We start from the raw sequence: 23,491 nt of genomic DNA on the forward strand, positions 1-23,491 counted from the left end.
TATATGTATATCTAAATATACACATACACACAAATTGTTCATTTTCAAGATCACCAATTCACTTCTTGAAAGAATCTCATTTCAGTTATTCTCTGTCTATACCAAACAGATTAATTGGCATTGCTTTAACACCACATTGTAAAAGGATACTTAAGCCCTTAATTATCAGAATTAACTTTCTACTGCAAATTAAGCAAGTTATTTAAAAAAAAAACAGCCACTGAGGTCAAGGTTAATTTCTATGAAGAAAATTGGTGTGGCATTCATTCACATTCTGGAGATTTGTTACAGTGATGGTTATCTCAATTCTCCAACTTTCTGGTACATTTTCAAGAAAATTGCATGAATAATTAACAAAAGGTTTCTCCCAACAAAATGTGTGCACTGATTTTAGAAAATCTGATTGGACTGCACATGAAACAAGAATTCTTAGGCATCTTATCTGTCATTTGATTGTATTTATTTAAAGTAAATAAAGTAAATTGATTAATGAGACTGAAGATTGGCTAACTGGGCAAGGAAATGGATTTCAGTGTTGAGAAATGTATGATTGTGCATTTTTGTGGAAGGAGTAAAGCCAGAGATTATTTTCTAAATGGGCAATGTTCTGAAATTGGAGTTGCAGAGAAATGTGATTGTCCACATGCAAAATTTCCTAAAGGTTAACTTGTGTGTAAAGTTGGTGGTAAGGAAGGCAAATGGAATGCTCGTATTAATTTTGAGAGGTGTAGAATATAAAAGCAAGGATTAATGTTGAAACTTGATAAGATGTTAGTCAGATTGCATGTAGTTCGTTTTGGGCTCCTTCTTATTCGAAAGAGTCCAGAGGAGGTTTGTGTGAATGATCCCAGAATGAAGGGGTTATCATATGATGAGTGTTTGATGGCCCTGGAATAGTACTTTCTGGAGTTTAGAAGAATGTGGGGAGATCTCATTGATACCTATTAAATAATATAGAGCCTGGCAAGAGTGAATGTGGGGAGGGTGTTTCCTGTGATGAGAGAGCCTGTGACTACAAGGCACAGCCTCAGGATACAAAAATGTCCCTTTGGAAGAGAGGTAATGAGGAGTTTCTTTACCCAGAGGGTAGCAAATCTAATGAAATTTGTTGTCAAGGATGGCTGTGCAGGCTGGCATCGGCGAAATTTAAAATGGAGGTAGATGGGCTCTTCATTAGGAAAGGAATCAAGGGTACTGCTGGACAACAAGTTGTTTTCAAAAGGTTTCCTTCCAGAGGAAAAAAAAGGATTTTGATAGACAGCTTCCAGCTGAAAACAAAGATAATTTCAGATTTGCTGTATCATGAAGTATGTTGGAGAAACATTCAATTAACTTTTTATTGAATTTAGCATGTCTAATTGCATGATGCTCTCAGATTGACTGCACATGCTTTTGTTTATGCCCAATTGACCTCCAATCCCCAGAATGCTTTGAAGGATGGGAGGAAACTGAAGCCCCTGGGGAAAACCAACACAGACATGGGGAAAACATACAAACCCCTTAGTTAGCATGTAATTTGAACCCTGGTCCAAATTGCTGGCGCTGTAACAATGTTGTGCTAACCACTACTCTGTGCTGCCCAACAAATTTATCGCACAACCAATGTGAGGAGCCCAGGGTTTGTCGTGGTCTTCAATTTTACAACTGAAGGGGAGCTCATAGGCTTTCTTAATAAGTGCAGTCATGCTGTGTCTTTGAGCCTTAAGCGTATACTCACCACAAATGTAACAGCATATATTGCAGTTGTTGAGACATTTCTACTGTACTGATCTTCCCAAAGACAATAAATGTTATTGTTAAAAACACTCACTATGCTATTGCCTAAGAATATGCATTAACATGCATTCAAGAATATGCATTAACATGCATTCAATCTATATTAATGTAATGCACAGCATCTGAATATGTGAAGTGCTTTTATAGCCTGTCTGCAAATACCCTGACTTAAGCATGCCCTGGCCTAAGACAATACCTGCATAGCACCTGCACTGAATGGGTGCCCAGGCATGCTTGGACTGACCAAAACAGATCGCTTTATGGGCAATGTACTAGTAGACTTAAAATATGACAGGAAATCACAAAAAAAAGGTTATATCTAAAAATCAGTATGTGATAGGAAGATATTGCGTTAAGGAAATTTTTGCCAAAAGCCATAAAATATACACAAAAGTGTTCAGGAAGCAAATTCTTTGTTGTCCAATGTAATGGGGAGAAGACAAGAGTATGAAGTTGAAAGGGATAATAAATCACCCATGATAAAATGGTGGGATAAAGTTGATGGGCTGAATGGCCTAATTTCATTTACATGCCTTGTGGTCTAAAGATGATCAATGAGTTATGCAAAGTTATTTCTGATATTTAATATTTTAAAATTATTTTGATATTTTTAATAGTTTTACAAAGTACAATCAAAACAATTAAAACAAACTTGCATATTATGAAAAGTGAGAGAGGTTTTTGAGAAACCTTATGTAAAGTATGTATGTACCTTATGTATCAGTCACTGGATGAACATAGCTCCTCTGCAAATGAATTCAGTGGAGCCAAATCTTCAGAGAAGAGAACAAATGATGCCATGAACATCTTGGAAATAGAGAATGGATGATTTACCATTTTGAAAGAAAATTATTGGTTAAATTTAAAAGAAATGAAGGGTTGAATTTCTACCTTTCCTAACAGAAATTTGTTTTTTCTTCTAACACCAACTTCCCAAATCTTTCTCCACAGTTTGAAGGCTGTTGTAAGGCTTTTTCAAGACTAGAAAACCTCAAGATTCACCTGCGAAGTCATACAGGAGAAAAACCTTACCTATGTCAACACCCAGGGTGCCAAAAAGCTTTTAGCAACTCCAGTGACCGTGCCAAGCATCAGAGAACACATCTAGACACAGTAAGTGCCTAGGTTAAGAAACTAATATGTTACATCATTAAGATGTAAATTATTTGATATTTTATTCTTAATTGTAGCTTTCTAGTTCAAAAAAAATATCATTCTATTTTTCTTGTTTATTTATTCTCTTTCATTGTTATCAACTCCGTTATCTAAAGTTGAGAGATACTGACACTTGTAAAGACCTGAAAAGCTGCATTTATTATATTTATATTTAGTTATGGGCTAATAAATTGTATGTACATAAATGCACTCCTGTGGTGTTTAATAATGCTTAAATATTACTTGGAAAATGTATGACTATATCATGGTGTATTGAATATTTTAGACTTGTTTGCTATTACTAATTATTACAGGGATCTGAAATTGTTCAGAAAAGTACAGGACTATAAACTTGTTAATTTTTGACTTTTCACAAGGGTTAAGTGCAGAATTACATTTTGTCCTTACTGAATAAAGAATAGAATCCCATGAACTCTTCCCTTTGCATCTCAGCTTTGTATTTAATGTGATCATATAAGATTCTATCACTCACTGTTTTGAAAAAAATGGTATTAATGTAAATGTTCAAATTATATATTGAAATAGATTTTTTAAAGCTCACTGTACCCTGTGGTTTATCAGTATAACTGTGGAGTATAAGAATGAGGAAGTGTTGGTGAAATTTATTGAACCACTGGGTTCAGCCACAAATGGAGTGTTGTGTTCAGTTCCGGACAGCACTCTAAGAAGTAGGTGAAGGTTTTGGACAGGTAAAGAGATTTATACAATGATTCCAGGGATGGGGAACTTTAGTTGTGTGGCTAGACTGATCAAACTTGTGTTATTCTACTTCGAACAGGAGAGGTTTCAATAATATCTTATGGGGGCATTTAAAATCATGGTGTGTTGATGGAATGAATAGAGAGTAACTGTTCCCATTAGTTGGAGGAGTTTAGATCAGTGATTCTCAACTTTTTACTTCCACTCACATACCACCTTAAGTATTCCCGATGCCATAGGTGCTCTGTGATTGTAAGGGGTTGCTTCAGGTGGTATGTGGGTGGAAAGAAAAAGTTTGAAAACCACTGTTTTAATCATACCTAATTGACTCGTTATGTGCACAGTTTCATAACTCCAAAGGAAATGGGCCAATGACAATTTCTCTCAAGCAAAATATTTCAGTAACAATTGGGTCTAGAGCAGTGATTCTCATCCTTCCCTTCCTACTCACGTACCATCTTAAGTAATTCCTTACGAATCACAGACATAAGGAATACTTAAGTGGTAGGTGAGTAGAAAGAAAAGGTTGAGAACCACTGGTTTAGATCAAAGGGACCTGGAATCAAAATGATTAACAAAAGGACTAAAAGTAACAGAGGCGAAAATAATTTTACTCGGATACAGCATAACAAGGGAAGCAGACGCCATTGCTGTGTCCAAAATAGACACACCTGAAAGGATGCAGGTATTGCTCTTGTCAGTGTGAGCTTGATTAGTCAAAATAACATATCATGAAAGATAATGCCTATAATCCTTTCAAAGATCTAGGGAAATCAGGTTTATTTGAGACACCAACATCCTCAATATGGAAGTGGTGCATTTTTTGTTCAAAACTTGAGAATTGGTTGCATAACATCCAATATAAAATTTTTTTTTTCATTGATGTTAACCATTCTTGGTCTAAAAATAATGAAGACATGGGGACAGGTATTTTAAAGCTTCTCACCTTACCTTTGTCTTTCAGATCTACATTTAGAACTTGCGTGAACCACTTTCACCACCTCTTGTAAAGTTTTATGCCAATCAGCATAAAATCTCGAGACTCTTGACACACTTGCTTTGATGAAAGAAATATGTCAACAAATTGTAGAAACTCTTAAGTACAAAAAGAGAATTCTATTGTGAAACTGTTGCCGAGTCAATAAAATTAACAGCATGTATAGAATTGATGCTAAAGCAGTCCTTTCATCTTGACCAGTTCCTGTCAGACTTTTCCCTCCATATGATCAAATAGCCAAATCTTACTTAGTCATTTGTTTTAATTTTCTTCATCTTTCTAACCCATCCAGTCTTTAAAACTGATATGGATTCTATATCAGCTACTAACTCTGAAGTTAATTCCAGAGCTTCACAACTTCCTCTTGAAATAAATTTCCATTGCACACCTTTGAAAATATCTTCCACTTAATTTTGTATCCAGGGTCAATGGTAACAGAACAATCAGTTGTCTTAAAAAAAATGTCAGTTCTTTTATGTCACCTTGATTATCCAATAATTATGGTAGTCCAGCACAATATTATGAACAGATGGAGAATCAGTACTCTTATGGGAAAGATGTCAAAACGTTGGAAGGAAGGAAAAGGAAACTTACCAGAATGATACCAAAGATAATGGATCAATTGTGAAGAAATGCAGAAAACTGGTATAGTTCACAAAGTGGAGATGCTAAAGGGGGATTTAATGGGGGTGTTTAAAAATGTACAAGGACTGCCTAAAGAAATCTCTTGGTGCCTGCCACATTGACCACCGCCAGTGGGCTGATATCACCTTAAACCGTGCATCTTGGCGCCTCACAGTTCGGCAGGCAGCAACCTCCTTTGAAGAAGACCGCAGAGCCCACCTCACTGACAAAAGACAAAGGAGGAAAAACCCAACACCCAACCCCAACCAACCAATTTTCCCTTGCAACCGCTGCAACCGTGTCTGCCTGTCCCGCATCGGACTTGTCAGCCACAAATGAGCCTGCAGCTGACGTGGACATTACCCCTCCATTAATCTTCGTCTGCGAAGCCAAACCAAAGAAGAAAAATGTAGAGTATTTGGTATTGTAAATAAGGAGAAACGTTTTTCACTTTCAAAGTGACATTTCTGAGAAAAGACATGTAAAACAATCATTTGCAAACATTTGTTGTGATTTGAAATGCATTGTTTTAAACTAGAGAAAGCAGATACTAAGTGGAGCAGAATGTATTCTTGAAAAGGGCAGACTTTTAAATAGGCATGGCATAGATGGATACTGACCCAATACTAGCAAATAGGATTAGTGTAGATGGGTGAAAAGGTCATCATGGACAATATGAGCCAAGATGACCACTTCTGTGCTATACAGCTGAAATATTGCAGTTCTATAGGATGAGAATGGTTGCACTCAATGTTCCTACAATGAACTGATACAAACCAATTTCTACATAGAACTGCTCTGTTTTCTTAATAAACAAGTATAATTGGACTCATTCAAAGTATCCTTGTGTACCACTTGTCCAGAGTGACTCCTTAAATTGTTACTGTACCAGATGACAATTGTAGTCCTTAAGATGAGCTGAGCAAAATTGTTTGGAAGAAAAACCATTAACATTCTAAACTCTCTATGTGCATCAGTACTAATTTCTTACCTCTGCTTTTGTTTCCTCTTTTCCTAGCAGATTTTATTTGTTTTGTAGTGATCAGATACTGTACATGGACCTTTCTGCTGTTTCTTGAACTGAGATCCTAATGCTTTCTGTTGCTAATTGTTTCTGACTATGCTGCAGTCTCATGGGCTGAAATAATTGTAAGTATATAATTACAATAATTATACAAGTCAGTTTCAAGTTTTGATTGAAAAATAAAAGTCATCAAGATGGTAAAGTTACACTGAACAGAATTTAGTGAATACTCAATGACACATTTGTTTTTGTTGTCTCCTCATTTAGATTAATGGTTAGCATGCACCTACATGAGGTACATTGTTAAACTATCCACAATTGGAAAATGGGTGTCTGTCAGTAACCTTTGACCTCTACTTGAGATCTTGCATACCTGCCTCCAATGTATGTTCTGTCCAGCTGAAGTTCATTAGTCTGATATTAGACTGAAGTACAGTACGACAGAATGCACCTGGCCAGCCATCATTTAGAATTCCCACTTCCAACTAAATGTTGCTGTACTAAAGTTGGTGTCCTGTTTCCTTTTGTTTTAGAAACCATATGCATGTCAGATTCCTGGCTGTTCTAAACGGTATACTGACCCAAGCTCGCTCAGAAAACACGTGAAGGCGCATTCCACAAAAGAGCAGCAGGCTAGAAAGAAGGTGAGTTAATTTATGGAGTTTCAAAAGTTAATTGTAATTCACTGGTAAAATAAAAAGAATGTTGATTCTCTTGCAGGTAAAAGCTAGTTCTTATTTTTTGACAGTGGATGCATGCCCTCAGTCTGTACTTCGTGTTATAAGGAAAGAAGAAATTCCAAATTGATTGAAGTAAACTTATTTTACTTAAATTAGAATATAACCTTAATTTTAAAAATTGCTAATCATAGAAAAAACTTAGCACTAGGAAGATAATTCATTCCACATTTCCAATTCAATGTTACTGAATCCATGAAAAGGAAAAAGAAAATGTCTGTGAAAATCTTACAGATCTGCTTACCTGTGATCATTTAAATAAAAATGCAATTTTTATTGCTGTAATATCACAAATAATTCAAAAATCTAAATCCAACCAGAGGTGTTTTGTACTGAAAGGATACTAATTTCTAGAATGTGGAAAAAAATATTTTGCACAAATTGGTTGGTAATTTCATTTCCTTATGTGGTGAAATCAGACCGACTAAGTTTTGTCCTTCATCTATGAAAGTATTAGTGCTTTGAACTGGTGCTGTGGCGCCATGCAGGTATTCTTTTAAATGGAATGTATCCATGATTTGCATTTCAGTCATGGAGTTTAAAGAACCAGGCCTTTCAGCCATTAAATCACCACCTATTCTAAGCTTTTAGCTGCATATGGCTTGGCGGTTCACATGTTCATCTAGGGATTTATTGTGTGTTGTGAGAATGCCTGCCTCCACTCCCTTCTCGGGTAGATTACAACCACCCCCGAATGAATATATTTGTCCTCAGATCTGTTCTAACCATCTTAGTTTTCATTTTAAACTAGTGCTGTCTGGTTTGAGACAGCTGCAGTAAAGGGAAAATTCATTTACAGTCAACCTTGCTATACACCTCATAATTTTGAACACCTCTATCATGCTCTCTCTCAGCCTCCTCTGTTCCGGGGAAAACAAACCCAACCTACCTGGTTCTTCCTCATTCACTGAAATGTTTCATCTTAAGTAACGTGCAAGTAAATCTCCTCTGCATTCCTATCTTTCCTGATTCACCCCAAAGTTTTAAAGAGATGTGTCGGGACTTCCATTCCCTTAAATTCTATGCCCTGGGTAATGAAGTGCAGTATCCTGTATGTCTTTATTCTTTTATCCGTCTATGCTGATACCTTTAATTGTTCTATGGACATATGCACCAGGGTCCCTTTGTTCTTCAGTATTCCCAAACGACATTCCTGATAAATGTTCCACACTTGTTAGATCACCCAATGTACGTAACCTCATATTTATCAAGATTAACTTTCATTTGCCATTGCTCCATGTAAATTACCAGCTGATTAATGTTGTTCTATCAACAACACAATTTATTTTATTAAATAAGAAAACTTAAATCAAATTTTTATTTGTCATTTATTTCAGTTTGAAAACCATGCAATCAGAATCTCAGTCAGAAGGGCACAAATACATCATCACAAAATCTGAGATAATAAAGAGCAATACACAAAAGTGCTAGAGAAACTCAGCAGTCACACTGCTCTATAGAACACAAAGGGTAACCAACATTACAGGCCAGAGCCCTTTGCCATACCTTGATGCAGGCCTCAAGCCCAAAATGTTGGTTACCCTTTGCTTCTTACAGATGCTCCATAACCTGCTGAGTTTCTCCAGCACTTTTGAGTCTGGAACTACCATCACAGCATCTAGCCTTTCCTGTTTGACAAATTTTGTTGAATTTTTTGAGCAGGTGACTAGGAAGGCCTTCCATAAGGTTCCACATGGAAGGTTGGTAAGGAAGGTTCAGGCATTAGTTATTAATGTTGAGATAGTCAGATGGATTCAACGATGGCTAGAAGATAGATGCCAGAGAGTCACAGTGGAATGGAGGCCGGTGACGAGCAGTGTGCCTCAGGGCTTGGGGTTGGGTCCCTTGTTGTTCATCATTTATGTTAATGATTTGGGTGATGGAGTGGTAAATTGGGTTAGTAAATATGTAGACAATACAAAAATAGGGGGAGTTGTGGATAGTGAAGATGGTTTACGGGGACTATAGAAGGATTTGGACTGCTTAGAAGAGTAGGCTGAAAGGTGGCAGATGGAGTTTAATATCGATGTGTGAAGTCCTTCATTTTGGGAAGAATAATCAAAACAGGACATATGCAGTGAAGGGGAGGGCATTGAGGAATACAGAGGAACAGAGATCTTGGAATAACAGTTCATCATTCTTTGAAAGTGGATTCTCATATAGATAGGGTGATAAAGAAGGCTTCTGGTATGCTGGTCTTTATAAATCAAAGCATAGAATATAGAATCTGGGATGTGATGTTGAGACTGTTTAAGGCATTGGTGAGGCCAAATTTGGAATACAGTGTGCAGTTATGGTCCCCAAATTATAGGAAGATATCAATAAGGTAGAGACGGTGCCTGGATTGCAGTATCTAGAATACAAAAAAAGATTGAGTAGACTGGGTCTTTATTCATTGGAGCGTAAAAGGTTGAGGGGGATTTGATAGAGGTATTTAAAATTATGAGTGGGATAGACTGAGTAGATGTGAATAGGCTCTTCCCCTTGAGGGTAGGTGAGATTGGAATGAGGGGTCATGAGTTAAGGGTTGGGGGCAAGAGTTTAGAAGTAACATGAAAGGAAGCTTCTTCACTCAGAGAGTGGTATGACCTTCTGGAAGAGATGGTTGCAGCAGGGTCACTTTTGTCATTTAAGAGAAGTTGGATGAGTGTATGGATATGAGGGGATTGGAGGGTTATGGACATGGAGCAGGTAGGTAGGACTAGAGGAGTTCACTTAAATCAGAGCAGACTAGAGGGGCTGAGATGGGCTGTTTCTGTACTGTAACTGTTATATGGTTATATGATAATAAAATATTGTTTTATTACTAATTCATAGAAGCATAGAACATTAAAACACAGAAAAACAGACCATTTGACCCTTCCGGTCTGTGCCGACCAATAAAAGTAGCTACTCCTACTGACCTACTCTCATTCCATAACCCTCCAGACCTATTCATGAATTAATCCAATTTATTTTCAAAACTCAAGATTGAATCTGCATTCACTTCATCAGATAACAGTTCCCACCACTCTCTGTGAAAAACTTTCCCCTAATGTTCCCATTATACCTCTCCCCTTTCAGCCTAAACTTTTGACCACTCATATTTATCTCCCCCAATCTAAGTGGAAACATCCCTACTCACATCTACTTTGTCTATACCTCTCATAATCTTATAAACCTCTGTCGAGTCTCCCCTCATTCTTCTTCATTCCAAGGAGTATAGTCCTAACCTGTTTAACCTATCCCAGTAACTCAACTCCTGCAACATCTTAGTAATCTTCTCTGCTCTTCCAAAATACAACACCTCACACTTATCGGCATTAAATTCCATCAACCATTTACTGGCCCAATTTCCCAGCTGGTTCAAATCCTTCTGCAAGCTTTGAAAATCTTCATCAGTCCACGATGCCTCCTATCAGCAAACTTGCTGATCCAATTCACTATGTTATCATCTATGTCATTTATATAGATAATAAATAATAATGGTCCCAACAAAGATCCCTGAGGCACATCACTCAACACAGACCTCCAGTCTGAGAAGCAACCATCCACCACCACTCTCTGTTTTCTTCCACCAAGCCAATTTCAAATCCAGTTTGCATCCTCTCTAGTGTCCTAAAATTGTGAACCAACCTCTCATGTGGAACCTTTTCAAAGGCCTTACTAAAGTCCACATAAACAAATTCACAGTTTTTCCCTCATCAGCCATATTGGTAACTTCCTCAAATAACTCCACAAGATTTGTTAAGCAGGACCTACCATGCATAAATCCATGCTGATTGTCTTTAATCAGCTGATAGTAGTCTATATATCCTATCTTTCAGAAATCCTTCAAAGATTTTACATATTACTGACACCAGACTCATTGGCCTATAATCGCGTTGTTTAATTTTGGAGCCCTTCTGAAACAGCAGGACAAAATGAGCTACTCTCCAATCCTCCGGCACCTCCCCCGTGACTTAGGACATTTTGACTATATCTTCCAGGGGGCCTGCAATTTCAGCACTTGTCTCCCTCAAGGTGTGGGGGAATATTATATCTGGTCCAGGGGATTTGTCTACCTTTATTCGTTGCAAGGCAGAAAGCATCTCCTTCTCCTTAAACTCCATATGTTCCATGACTCTTCTATTTGTTTCCTTTCCATCCTTATTCACTATGTCAGTTTCTTCCATAAATACTGATACAAAAAATTGTTCAAATCTCCCCCATTTCACGAGGCTCCACACATAGGTGACTACACTGATTTTCTAGGATCCAATTTTGTCCCTTTCTATCCTTTTACTTTTAATATATTTGCAGAAACCCGATGGATTTTCCTTCACATTATCTGCCAAAGCACCTTCATGTCTTCTTTTTGTCTTCCGAATTTACTTAAGCATTCTCTTAAATTTTCTATACTCTTCAATTATCTCATTTGCTTCTTGTTGCCTATACCATATCTATAGCCCCCCTCCTTTTCTTAACCAGCTCTCCAATAACTCTTGAAAACCAAGGTTCCCTATGTCTGTTAACTTTGCCCTTATTCCTGGTAGGAACATGCAAAATTTTGTCCTTGAAGGCCTTCCACCTGCTGGATGCATCCTTGCCAGATAATAGCTGATTCCAATGGACTCTTCCTAGATCCTTTCTCATTTCCTCAAAATTGGCCTTTCTCCAAATCAGAACCTCAACTCAAGGACTAGACCTATCCTCCTCCATAATTAACTTGAAACTAATGATATTATGGTCACTGGCCCCAAAATGTTCATCTACACATATTTCTGCCACTTGACCAGCCAGGTTGTCTAAAAGATCAAGTATTGCATCTTGTTGGTATCTCTACATATTGATGTTGAAAATTTTCCTGTACACATTTGACAAACTCCAACCCATTCAGTCCTTTTACCATAGGAGAGTCCCAGTCTATGTGCGGAAAGTTAAAATCTCCTACTATCACAATTTTCTATTTCATATACAGGTCTGCTATCTCCCTACAGATTTCCTGCTCCAATTCTCTTGGATTATTGAGCAGACTATAATACAGCCCTATTAGCGTACTCATGTTCTTCCCATTCCTCATCTCCACACATACAACCTATGTAGACAAGTCCTCAGTGCTATCCTGTTCATCTATGCACAGCTGTGATATTTTCCCTGACTTGCAATGCCATATCTCTTCCTTTCCTCCCTTGCCCTCTATCTTGTCTGAAACAATAGAATCCTGTAATCTTGCCCCACCTGCAACTAAGTCTCACTAATAGCAATAATGTCATAATCCCACGTGGCAAACCTCACTCTAAGCTTATCTGCCTTACTAACAATACTCCTCTCATTGAAATAGATGCATGTGAGACCATTTATTTCCTGAACAACCCTGTCTTTACATGCAGTCCTTGCATAATTCTCATTGTCCTCTACCTTACTATCTGCTCTAACAGTCTGGTTCCCCTCCCCCTGAAAATCTAGTTTAAACCCCCTGAAGCAGCACTAGCAAAGCTACCCACAAGGAATTAGTCCCCCTCAAGTTCAGGTGCAAACTGTCCCACCGGAACAAGTCCTACCTTCCCTGGAAGAGAGCCCAATTATACAGAAACCTGAAGCCCTCTCTCCTACACCATCTCTTTAGCCACGAGTTTAGCTGGATTGTCTTTGCGTTTCTCACTTCACTAGCACATGGCATGGGTAGCAATTCTGAGATTGCAACTCTGGATGTCCTTTCCTTCAACTTTGTTCCAACTCCCTGAACTCTTCTATCAGGACTTCCTCACCTTCCTGCCCACGTCATTAGTCCCTACATGGACTATGACATATGGTTGTTCACCCTCCCTTCTGAGAATCGGGAGCACGCATTCTAAGATGTCACAGACCCTGGCACCAGGGAGGCAACAAACTATCCAGGATAATCGATCTCTCTCACAAAACCTCTTGTCTGTCCCCCTAACTATTGAATCCCCTATCTCGACTGCATTCCTCTCTTCCCTCCTTCCCTTCTGAGCTGAGGGTCCAATCTCGGTGCCAGAGACTCAACCACTACAACTTGTCTCTGGTAAGTCATCCCCACCAACAGTATCAAAAATGATAAAGCTTTTGTTAATGGGAATGGCCACAGGGCTACCCAGCTCTCTCTGCCTCTTCCCCTTGCCTCTTCTAACAGTCACCCAGGGTACTCAACAATTGGAAAAGTGAAAATTCATGAGGTGTCTTGACAGGGTGGATGTGGAGAGGGTGATTCCTTGACCTAGAATCTTGAGCACGTGGTCGCTGTCCACCATTTAAAACAATTATTATGTGATTTTTTTTAAATGTTCCCTCTCATGAGGATTGTGGATCCTTGCAACTTTCTTCTTCAAAAAACCAACAGAAGCAAAATGTATTTTAAGACATATTCTTAATAAGCCAGGAGATGAAAGGTTACCACATGGAACCAAGTTGCATACTCCAGCTCCTCATTTGTATCATAGTATATGTGGTCGTGGTAGTTGAGAGAGGCATAGTTAACACCACTGTTTGGATGATATAATTACCAGTGTGATGTCAAGAGATTTTCCAGTATCTTCTTTGATAAAGAAGGCAAAAGGAGTTGGAGATTTTTCTAGTTTGTAAATTCATGGGAGATGTTTCCATTCTTTTGTCATAATTTTCACCATACCCCATTCATTGTTGCATTATCAATGTTATCCCAAAGGCAATAATGCACTCTAGGTACATCTTGATATTGCACCTCTTCCAAAGTTTCCTGAAGGGTAGGTCATTGCTGCTCAGCCCTGAAATTAGTTATCTTATTACACACAGTAGGCAGTAAAGCTTGATGGCACTCTAATTGGTCATGACAAGGAAATGGTGATATGGGTGGAGTTGGAGACTGACGTGGTCATTCATGCCTACCAGAATCAAGGACTGAAACCAATGGATGGAGTTAGGGTGATTTGATGTACCGTAGTGGCCCGCGGCCTGTGCCTCAGGCCAACACCGGAAATGGCCGTCGAACAATACTGGTCTTGCGACCAGCAAGACCTCTCATGGGCCAAAATGCCCATTTCTGGTGGAATGGTAAAACTGGCCAACCACCGCTGGTGGATTTCAGGGGAAATCTGATGCTGGAACTGACCAGTCGGTGGCCGGCTCGCTCAAGCCACGCTCCTGTGGTGATGTGGCCGAGCTCACTATAAAAGGCAGAGCTGCCCCGAATAAAAATGTTGAATACGCTCTACTGGCGTGCATGTCTTTTTTCCTCTGCAAGTTTCAAGCTACAGTCCAGGAGCTATAACCATGAGCTATAACCTGGCTGTAGCTGTAGCAACTCCGCTACAGTACTGCCTTAACTAGGGACCATGGTTAAGTATGCAGTCAAAGCCAGAGATTGGGAATGCAATTACATGTGTGATCAAAACCAGGGACAGGGAATATGGGTTGGTTTGCAGTTGAGAATTGACAGCCAGAATGACCAGTGTAGCCAGGCGCATGGTTAAGAAAGGAAGGGCTTCTGTGTGTGTCTGTATACAAACAAGTGTTCAAATGTGTAGAGGGTCCCACAAGGGAAAGAGAAACCCTTGATCTTGGGAAATTAGGATGGGCAAGTTGATGAAGTGTTTGTAGAGGAGCTTTTGGAGACCAGTAACTATGATTCTGTTAGGTAAGATAGATATTGGAAAGAGATTGTGTGGAACCAAAAGTTAAAATTCTGATAAGGGTGACTTTGAAGGTATCAGGCAGGATCTAGTTCAAGTTTGTTGGAACAGGTTGCTTGAAGGAAGAGGAATGTTAGGAAAATGGGATGTGTTCAAAGATCTGTTGAAAAGAGTTCAGGAGTTGCATGTTCCTCCAAGTGAATGGTCAGAATTGCAAGTGTAGGAAATCACATTTCCTACCATTTGCACCAATAGCTTCTGTCGCTGATAAATAAGAACATGGTTCCTAAATCCACAGCGCCCTTCTTCCTTGCCTACCTGCAATCATTATTAATTATACCTTCTGCTTTTTGACTCTCCTTAGACATGTGTACACTGCACACAACTGTACCTCTTGTATGCCCATTTCACAGCATGCAGACTTTGCCAGATATTCAACACCAGATAGAATGCCATGCAAATAGATCATATAATCCTTAATGTGGTGGTTCCATCTTTATAGAATGGAGCACATCTGGAAATCACAAGCAAACTAGAGGGAGGACAAACATAGTAACAAATAATTGCCCTATGCAAGAGATCAGATTCACTATTATTGGAGAGATCATTCATGAGACTGTGTCGAACTACAGGGCTGAAATATTCAATTTTCATCGTATGCCCTTACCTAATCATCTTTCTCTATTTCCATTCCCCTCTTTGTCTTTTTTCTGATTTTTAAAAAGTGAAAGATTGTAGCTATGGTTTACAAATATTTTGAGAATTTAGTCGCTCAGCATCGATTTTGCTTCCAGCTAAGAATCGGAATTTTTCATCACCCCTACATGTCACAAGTAGAGCTTATCTTTCTTTAACATTTCAGGTATCTTTGATATAGAACCATAGAATATCACACCACAGAAACAGGCATTTTGGCCCTTCTTTTCTGTACTGAACATTTATTTTGGCCTATTTCCATGACCTGCACCCAATCCACAGCCCTCCATATCCCTCCCATCCATGTACCTGTCTAAATACTTCTTGAGCCTTCATTCACCACTTCAGCTGGAAGCTCATTGCACACTCCCACCATTCTCTGAAGTTCACCATAATGTTCCCCCTAAACCTCCCCTTTCATTCTTAACCCACGTCCTCTGGTTTGTATCTCACCTACCTTCAGTGGAAAAAGCCTACTTCCATTTACTCTTGTCTATACCCCTTACCTGTTTAAATACCTCTATCAAATCTCCCCTCATTCTTCTTCACTCCAGGGAAAAAAAGTCTAACCTGTTTAACCTTTCCCTGTAACTTAGTTCTGGAAGTCTGGGCAACATCCTAGTAAATCTTCTCTGAGCTCTTTCAATTTTACTGATATCTTTCCTGTAGTTAAGTGACCAAAACTGCACACAACAATGTGTTATACAACTTTACCATAACATTCCAACTGCAATATGCAATACTTTGATTTATGAAGGCCAATATGCCAAAAGCTCTCTTTACAACCCTATCTACCTGTGATCACTTTCACTTTCACTTTCAGGAAACTATGTACAGAATCTGTATTCCCAGATCCCTCCGTTCTGCCATTTACCCTGAGTGTCCTTTCTTCGTTTGTCCTTCCAAAATGCAACACCTCACATTTGTCTGCATTAAATTCTATCTGCCATTTTCCAGCTGATCCAAATCACTCTACAAACTTTGAAAATCTTCCTCAATGTCCACAAAGCCTCCCATCTTTGTGTCATCTGTAAACTTTCTGATCCAATTTACCACATTATCATCCAGATCATTGATGAAGATGACAAACAACAATGGTCCCAGCATTGATCCCTGAGGCACACCATTAGTCACAGGCCTCCAGTCTGAGAAGTAATCATCCACCACTACTCTGACTTCTCCTGTCCAGCAATTGTCAAATCCAATTCTCTACTTCACCATGAATATTGAGCATCTGAACCTTCCTAACTAACCTCTCATGTGGGACCATGTCAAGGGCCTTACTAAAGTCCATGTAGACAACATTCACAGACTTTATTTCATCAACTTTCCAGGTAACCTCCTCAAAAAATCTTTTTTTTCAAGATGGCGACGCACAAAGTTGCAGCAGCCACTTCAGCCACTTAAAACAGTGAAAGCCCCAACCACTACATTGTATCTTTGATCGGGAAACTTTCACCAAAGTAAAGGACTTTCAAATTAGTGGATCTCCTCAAAAAACTCTATCAGATTGGTTAAACATGGCCTACAATACACAAAGTCATGTTAACTATCCCTAATCAGTACCTGGCTGTCCAAATACTTGTATATGCAATCCCTTACAACACCTTCCAATTATTTACCTTCTACTGACAACTGCATAATTTCCAGGATTCGTTTTGGAGCCTTTTTTAAACAATGGAACAACATGAGTTATACTCCAATCTTCTGGCACCACACCCATGGCTAAGGACATTTTAAATATTTCTGCCAGAGCCCCTGCAATTTCTACATTAGCCTCCCTCAAAAGGTCCAAGAGAATATCTTGAAAGCCCCTTAATTTATCACCCTTATTTGCTTGGAGACAATAAGCACTTCCTCCATTTTAAACTGTATTGGTTCCATGACCTCACTGCTTTTTTTTTCTAGCTTCCCTTGATTCTGTGCCAGTTTCCTGAGTGAATAATGGTGCATAAAACCCATTTAAGATCTATTCCATCTCTTTTAGCTCCATACATAGCCAATCACTCTTATCTTCAAGGAGACCAATTTTGTCCTTTACTATTCTTTTGCTCTTAATAGACTCTTTGGATTTTCCTTCATATTGTCTCCAAAGAACCTTAGGTCTTCTTTTAGCCTTCCTGATTTCTTTCTTGAGTTTTTTTCTTGCATTTTTTAATGCTCCTCAAGCACCTGATTAGCTCCATGTTGCCTATACATGCATCAAGGGATCAAGACTATTATGGATCACAAGTCAACCTTGCAAATTAAGGACAAAGATGTCTCCCTTCTGGACAGTCTGAACACCTTCTCTGCATGGTTTGATGAGAACAGGATGGTGCCAAAAAAAACCTCATATCCCTCTGATGAATGCCCCCCCCCCCCCCTTCTCCCAATAGCCACAGCCAAGGTGAAAAGAACTCTATCAAGGGAGAATTGACACAAGGCGGTGGAACTAGATCACGAACCTGGTTGGGTACTGAAGGATTTTGCAGATCAATTAACAAGGTCTTCAAGGACATCTTCAACACTCAATGCAGGAGTTCATCATTCCTGTTGGGTTTATGAAGCCACAATCATCCCATTACCCAACAGGCCTCAATGACTACCACTCAATGGTACTGACCTCCACCATTATGAAATGCTTCATGTGTCTGGTGATGTAGCACATTAAATCAAACCTCCCAGGGACACTAGGTCCATTTCAATTCACCTATAGAAGAAACCGTTCCACAGACTTTAGCCTTGTCCCTTCACTCTGTCCTGGCCCACCTGGAGAACAATGCCTCATATTCCAGACTGCTGTTCATTTACTTCAGCTCTACATTTAATACGATCATTCCTCAGAGGCTGGTGGAGAATCTCTCCTCACTGGGAATTAACACCCCTCTCTGTAACTGGATCCTGGACTTCCTAACAGAAAGACCACAATCTGTCCTGGTCAGAAGCAGAATATTGAGCACTGGTGCACCTCAGGGCTGTGTGCTCAACCTGCTCCCACTCATGCTACTGACCCACGACTGCATCGCCAGATTCAGCTCCAACAGTGTCATCAAGTTTGCAGATGACACAACAGTAGTTGGCCTCATCAGCAACAACAATCAGTTGCACCACATATAAGAGGTGGAGAATCTCATGAAATGGTGCAAGAGTAAGAAAACAACTTGAAGAATCTCTTCATGATAAGGAATTGGAAAATGCAAATCATCTTATTTCAACTACAAAGTTTAAAAGAGCTGCCATGCTATCAGAAGAAGAACTGGCAGCTACATCACCCACTGCAGCAGTTGTGGCCAAGATTGTGAAGCCTAGAATGAAGTTCATAGAGTTGTACAATGGATGTGGAAGCCCAAGATAAATTGCTATTGGCAAACAGGAAAATAAGAGAGTGAATAAATATTTGGATGAAATTGTGAAAGATGTGGAGATGAAAGCTTTGCTTCTGAAATGCCAACATGAAGAATTTGAATGAAGTGCTATCAATAACTCAAAAGACTAGAGTTACGGAACTAGAGGCTTTTATTTACAATGAACTTTAAGGTCATCCTGTCCTGTGACCTAGGCTTTCTGGGGAGGGGTTGTGGTGTTGGAGCCTTTATGCAGGGTCAAGAGGGAGGAGCCCCAGGACAGGACGGAGCCAGATTAAAGAGTATACAGCAGTTCACCACAATGAATGTGTGCAAATATTTGTGACAAATCTCTCAGCTAAATTAGAAGATGCCATGAAGGAAATTCGCCATTTACAAAAATGCACCGATGAGGTGAATAAGCATGCTTCATTACTCAACAGGGAGAATCAGAGATACAAAATGCAAGTGTCAGACCATTCACAGCGGAATAGGGTGTTTTTGTTGGAACTAGAAGATGCGAGAGTTCTGCTGACATAAGCAGTTCATCTGAAGTGATTTCTCAGCATCTGATGATCTATTGTAATGTTGAGCAATTACAACAGTAAAATCAAAAGCTACTGGTGACTGTGAACTTGCTAATAAACAGGAAAAGGAAGAGCAGGAAAAAATCCTCTTCATGGATTTCTGAACTTCAGCTGAATCTTGTGGATGCCCTAAATGAACTTGAATGATTTTGTGAAGCCAAAAGTCATCAGATGCAACTGATGGAAATAGACTGACCACGGTGGAAAGAGACTGATATAGGCATAACCCTGTGTTTGTGTTTTTGTTTTTTTATTAAAGGGGAAAGATGTTATGTGTGTAAAATAGAACTACATTTCCCAGGATGCAATGTGTACAGTTGCCAGAAAGAGGAAGTGACATATGCCATGGTAGTCAGTTGGAAATGGGTTGAAGCAGCTCAAGGAAAATAAAGTTGGTGAGGTATTAAACCCACGTAACGTTGTTCTTCTTGAAGAATAAGCATAACACTAAACATCCTAGACTCTCATTTGTACAAAATGATATTTATAGATATGATACTTGTCCTGCATATGTATTATTTGTCTCTGTGTGTGTTATGTCAGGTTGTATTGCTGCATGTTTTTGCACTGAGGACTAGAGAACACTGTTTTGTCAGGTTATACTTGTACAATCAGATGACGATAAACATGACTTGATTTGAGTGATTGAGAACAGTTAGAGAGAGTGAACATAGATAAAAGAATGTAGGCTTGCAAAATGCAGTCAGGCTGGGCATGAGCCAACACCACAGATGGACAATGATATAGACAGAATAATCAAATTACTTGCAGTTATACAATTTGATATTGAGTTCTCTCAGAGTGTATTTGGTGGGTCATAGAACAGTACAGCACAGGGACAGAACTCTCAGCTCATTTCTGCACTGAACATGATGGCCAAATTAAATTAAAACTCAGATGCTTGCATGTTAAACGCATCTCTCTTTTCCCTACATATTAAGGTGACTAGTCTTCTTAAACACTGCTATCCTATCTCCTTCCACCAATACCCCAGGGAGCTCGTTACAGGCACCTGCCACTTTGTGTGAATGAAATTACTCTGCATATCTCCTTTTAAACTTTCAATCTTAGTTGTAAATACATTTCCTCAAGTATGAAACACTTTACCCTCAAAAAAAGATTCTGACTGTCTCAAACAGTGGTTCTCAACCTTTTTCTGTCCACTCACATACCACTTTAAGTAATCCCTATGCCACCGGTGCTCTACCCTACCCTCATGAATCACCTTCATCATTTCCTCAAAAAATCTCATTCATTTTTGAATAACATGACCTGCCCTGCACAAGCCATGCTGACTGTTCTTAATCTGACCATGCCTTTGCAACTATGGGTAAATCATATTCAGAATGATCATTTCCAACAGTTTCCTTCCCAAGATGTTATCCTCACCAGTTTATAAATTCCTGGGTTATCCCTATTCCCTTCTTGAATAGAAGATCAACACTGGATACTCTCCAGTCCTCCAGGACTTTACCTGTTGCTGGTGAGGATATAAAGATCTTCATCAAGGCCCCAGCGAACTCCTCACTTGCCTCTTTCAGTAACCTAAAACAGCCATTCTCAACAGTTTTTTCTATGACCCCCTTAGAATGACGTTCAAAGTTTATGTCTCCCCTTCCCTGTGAAGCAGTCAAGTTTTGAGAATGGCTTGACTAAGTATCATGCCTTGAGGATTTGCCCACCTTGGTGCTCTTCAGAAGACCCAGCAACACCTTTTCATTTTCCTTAAGTATCACTCCAGTAAATCTACAGTGCACTCCCACCAATATTTCCTTTCTGAGGCATGATACCGTCTACTCCTAGTACAGCTGGTGAAATCTGAATCAGAACATTTCCAATTTTATTCCAGTCCTTTGGATATTAATGTCGGAATTGTATTGGCCTTTGGATTATTTCTGGTGCCTATCCATGTCATTTTTGATGATCTGTATCTATTTTTGACCACTATGACCAGGTCTCTGGCACTAAGCATGGGTGTGTGGTGGGAAGTGATGAGGTACCATTGTGAGTAGAACAGACAAGAGATTCTGAGATAAATGCACCCAGATGATGTGTTGCCTCCCTGGTGCCAGGGTACAGGATGTCTTTAGTCAGGTCCAGAACATTCTGAGGGGAGTGGGCAAGTAGGCAGAAGTCTTGGTACATGTTGGTACTAATGATGTAGGTGAGATATATCAGGAGGTCTTGCAGAGAGAATAGAGGGAATTGGGGAGGAAGCAGGACCTCCTGGGTGGTAATCTCATGATCACTGCCTTTGCCATGTGCTAGTGAGGGCAAAAATAGTGAAATCAGGCAGTTAAATGAGTGGGGGAGAAAATGGTGCAGGGAACAGGACTTCAGCTTCTTGGATCATTTGGATCACTTTTGAAGAAGGTGCGACTGTACCAAAAGAAAGAGTTACACCTGAACCCAAAGGGGACCAATATCCTGGTGAGCAAGTTTAATATAGCTCTCATGGAGGGTTTAAACTAATTTGGCAGGGGTATGGGAGCCAGAGTGCTGGGGATGAAGAAAGGGGAAACAGCAGTCAAGCGCAGATAGTGTGCAGCAAGAATAACAGGCTGGCGATGAGACAAAATGGTACCCAAAGGGCCGACAGAGACACAGTGCATTTAAAAACTGGTCTGAAGGTATCATGCTTAAATGCACGCAGCATTGGAAACAAGGTGGATGATCTTGCTGTACAGTTATGGATGGGGGGGTTCCATGTTTTGGCAAAAGTTTAGATTTCTTTGAGAGCTGAATGTCAAAAACTGCATGGTGTATCTGAAGGATAGGCAGGAAGGCAAAGGGAGCGGCTTGGCTCTGCTGGTAAGCAACAATGTTGTATGTGAACAAGGTGAAGCTACAAACTCTACCCACACCCCACCCACCCAACTGGATCCTTGACTTCCTCATTGGAAGACCATAGTCAGCACGAATTGTAAACAATGTCTCCTCCTCACTGATTATCAACACAGGCACACTCCAAGGATGTGTGCTTAGCCCACTGCTCTACCCATTAGAAAACCCATGTGTGGCCAGGCTCAATTCCAATGCTATGTACAAATTTCCTGTTGTCGGCAGAATCACAAATGGCAATGAGGAAGCGTACAAGAGGGAGATAGATCAGCTCTTGCGCCCAACATTAACAATACCAAGGAGATGATTGTGGTCTTCAAGATTAAATTTATTGTCATTGTAATAAAACAGTGTCATATTATATGAAAATGCTTTTGCATGCTGTAAGGCAGACAGATTCGCCATCAGTAGAATTGCCTGAAATGTCTCTTTCAGTAGAGAAATAAAAGCAAAAGAGAGTCCCTCCAGAGTCACTGAGTGTTCATAGATTCACCTCCAGCACTTCTGCAGCCTCTGCAGCCACACAGAGTCCAGTGCAAACCATTGACCACCTGAGCTCCAGATCCAACATGGTCAGGAACCCTTCAGTACCCTCGGCACCCCCTCACATCCTGGTTCCCGTTCAGCCAGCTTCGAGCCAGTCTCCAGCAGTCCACAGCCTCCTTGAGTTCCTCGCCTCGAGTCTTTCAGCTGCAAATTCCCCTCACTAGTCCTCCACCGTGGTCACAGTCCTGTGGATCATCTGCTCTGCTTCTCCTTCTCAGGCGGGGATGGTCTCTCCTTTTCCTGATGGCCTGCTCCAGTTCTCCTCGAGTCTGAAAGTCCTCGTGGCTGCTGCCGATCAGAGGCGCTGCTATTTTAGGCGCAGACCCCATGGTAATGGGATTTTAAATAAAACTGCCATTGGCTCCTTTAACAGGTCGTTCAAAGCTGTGCAGAGCTTTGAAATGTAGTTGACTGGGTGATTGGACCCAATGCTATATCTCCACTTGTCGCTCCCCGCGGGTCGGCACCAGTGGCAACGCTGCCATACAGCGGCTCCAGCAGCACCGCCATTTCTTCAGGAGGAAGTCAGGGAACACAATCCAGTCCTCATCAAGGGTTAAGAACTTCAAATTCCTGGGTGTCAACGTTTCCGAGGATCTGTCCTGGAGCCTCCATCATGAAGAAGGCTCGCCAGCTGCTATACTTTGTGAGGTGTTTGAGGAGATTCGGTATGTCACCGAAGACTCTCAGAAACTTCTACAGGTGTATCATGAAGAACTGGTTGCATCACTGTCTGGTATGGAGGCACCAAATCTCAGGGCAAGAAAAAACTCCAGACGGTTATTAACCCAGCCTGAGACATCACGGGCACCAGACTTCACTCCATTGAGGACATCTACATGAGGTGGTATCTTAAAAAACCAGCCTCTATCC

General features: G+C 40.1%; 1 protein-coding gene across 1 annotated transcript in view; it reads left to right on the top strand.

Moving 5' to 3' along the window:
* LOC138758388 (zinc finger protein GLIS3-like) overlaps positions 1-23,491 on the top strand; it is a 484,048-nt gene that overhangs the window by 301,993 nt on the left and 158,564 nt on the right. The window contains exons 4-5 of the mRNA XM_069927224.1: positions 2,728-2,889; positions 6,830-6,940. Coding sequence (XP_069783325.1) covers positions 2,728-2,889; positions 6,830-6,940 — 273 coding nt within the window. The remainder of the gene's footprint in view (positions 1-2,727; positions 2,890-6,829; positions 6,941-23,491) is intronic.

The sequence above is a fragment of the Narcine bancroftii genome, chromosome 1, assembly GCF_036971445.1.
Source record: "Narcine bancroftii isolate sNarBan1 chromosome 1, sNarBan1.hap1, whole genome shotgun sequence".
In the NCBI taxonomy this organism is placed as follows: Eukaryota; Metazoa; Chordata; class Chondrichthyes; order Torpediniformes; family Narcinidae; genus Narcine; species Narcine bancroftii.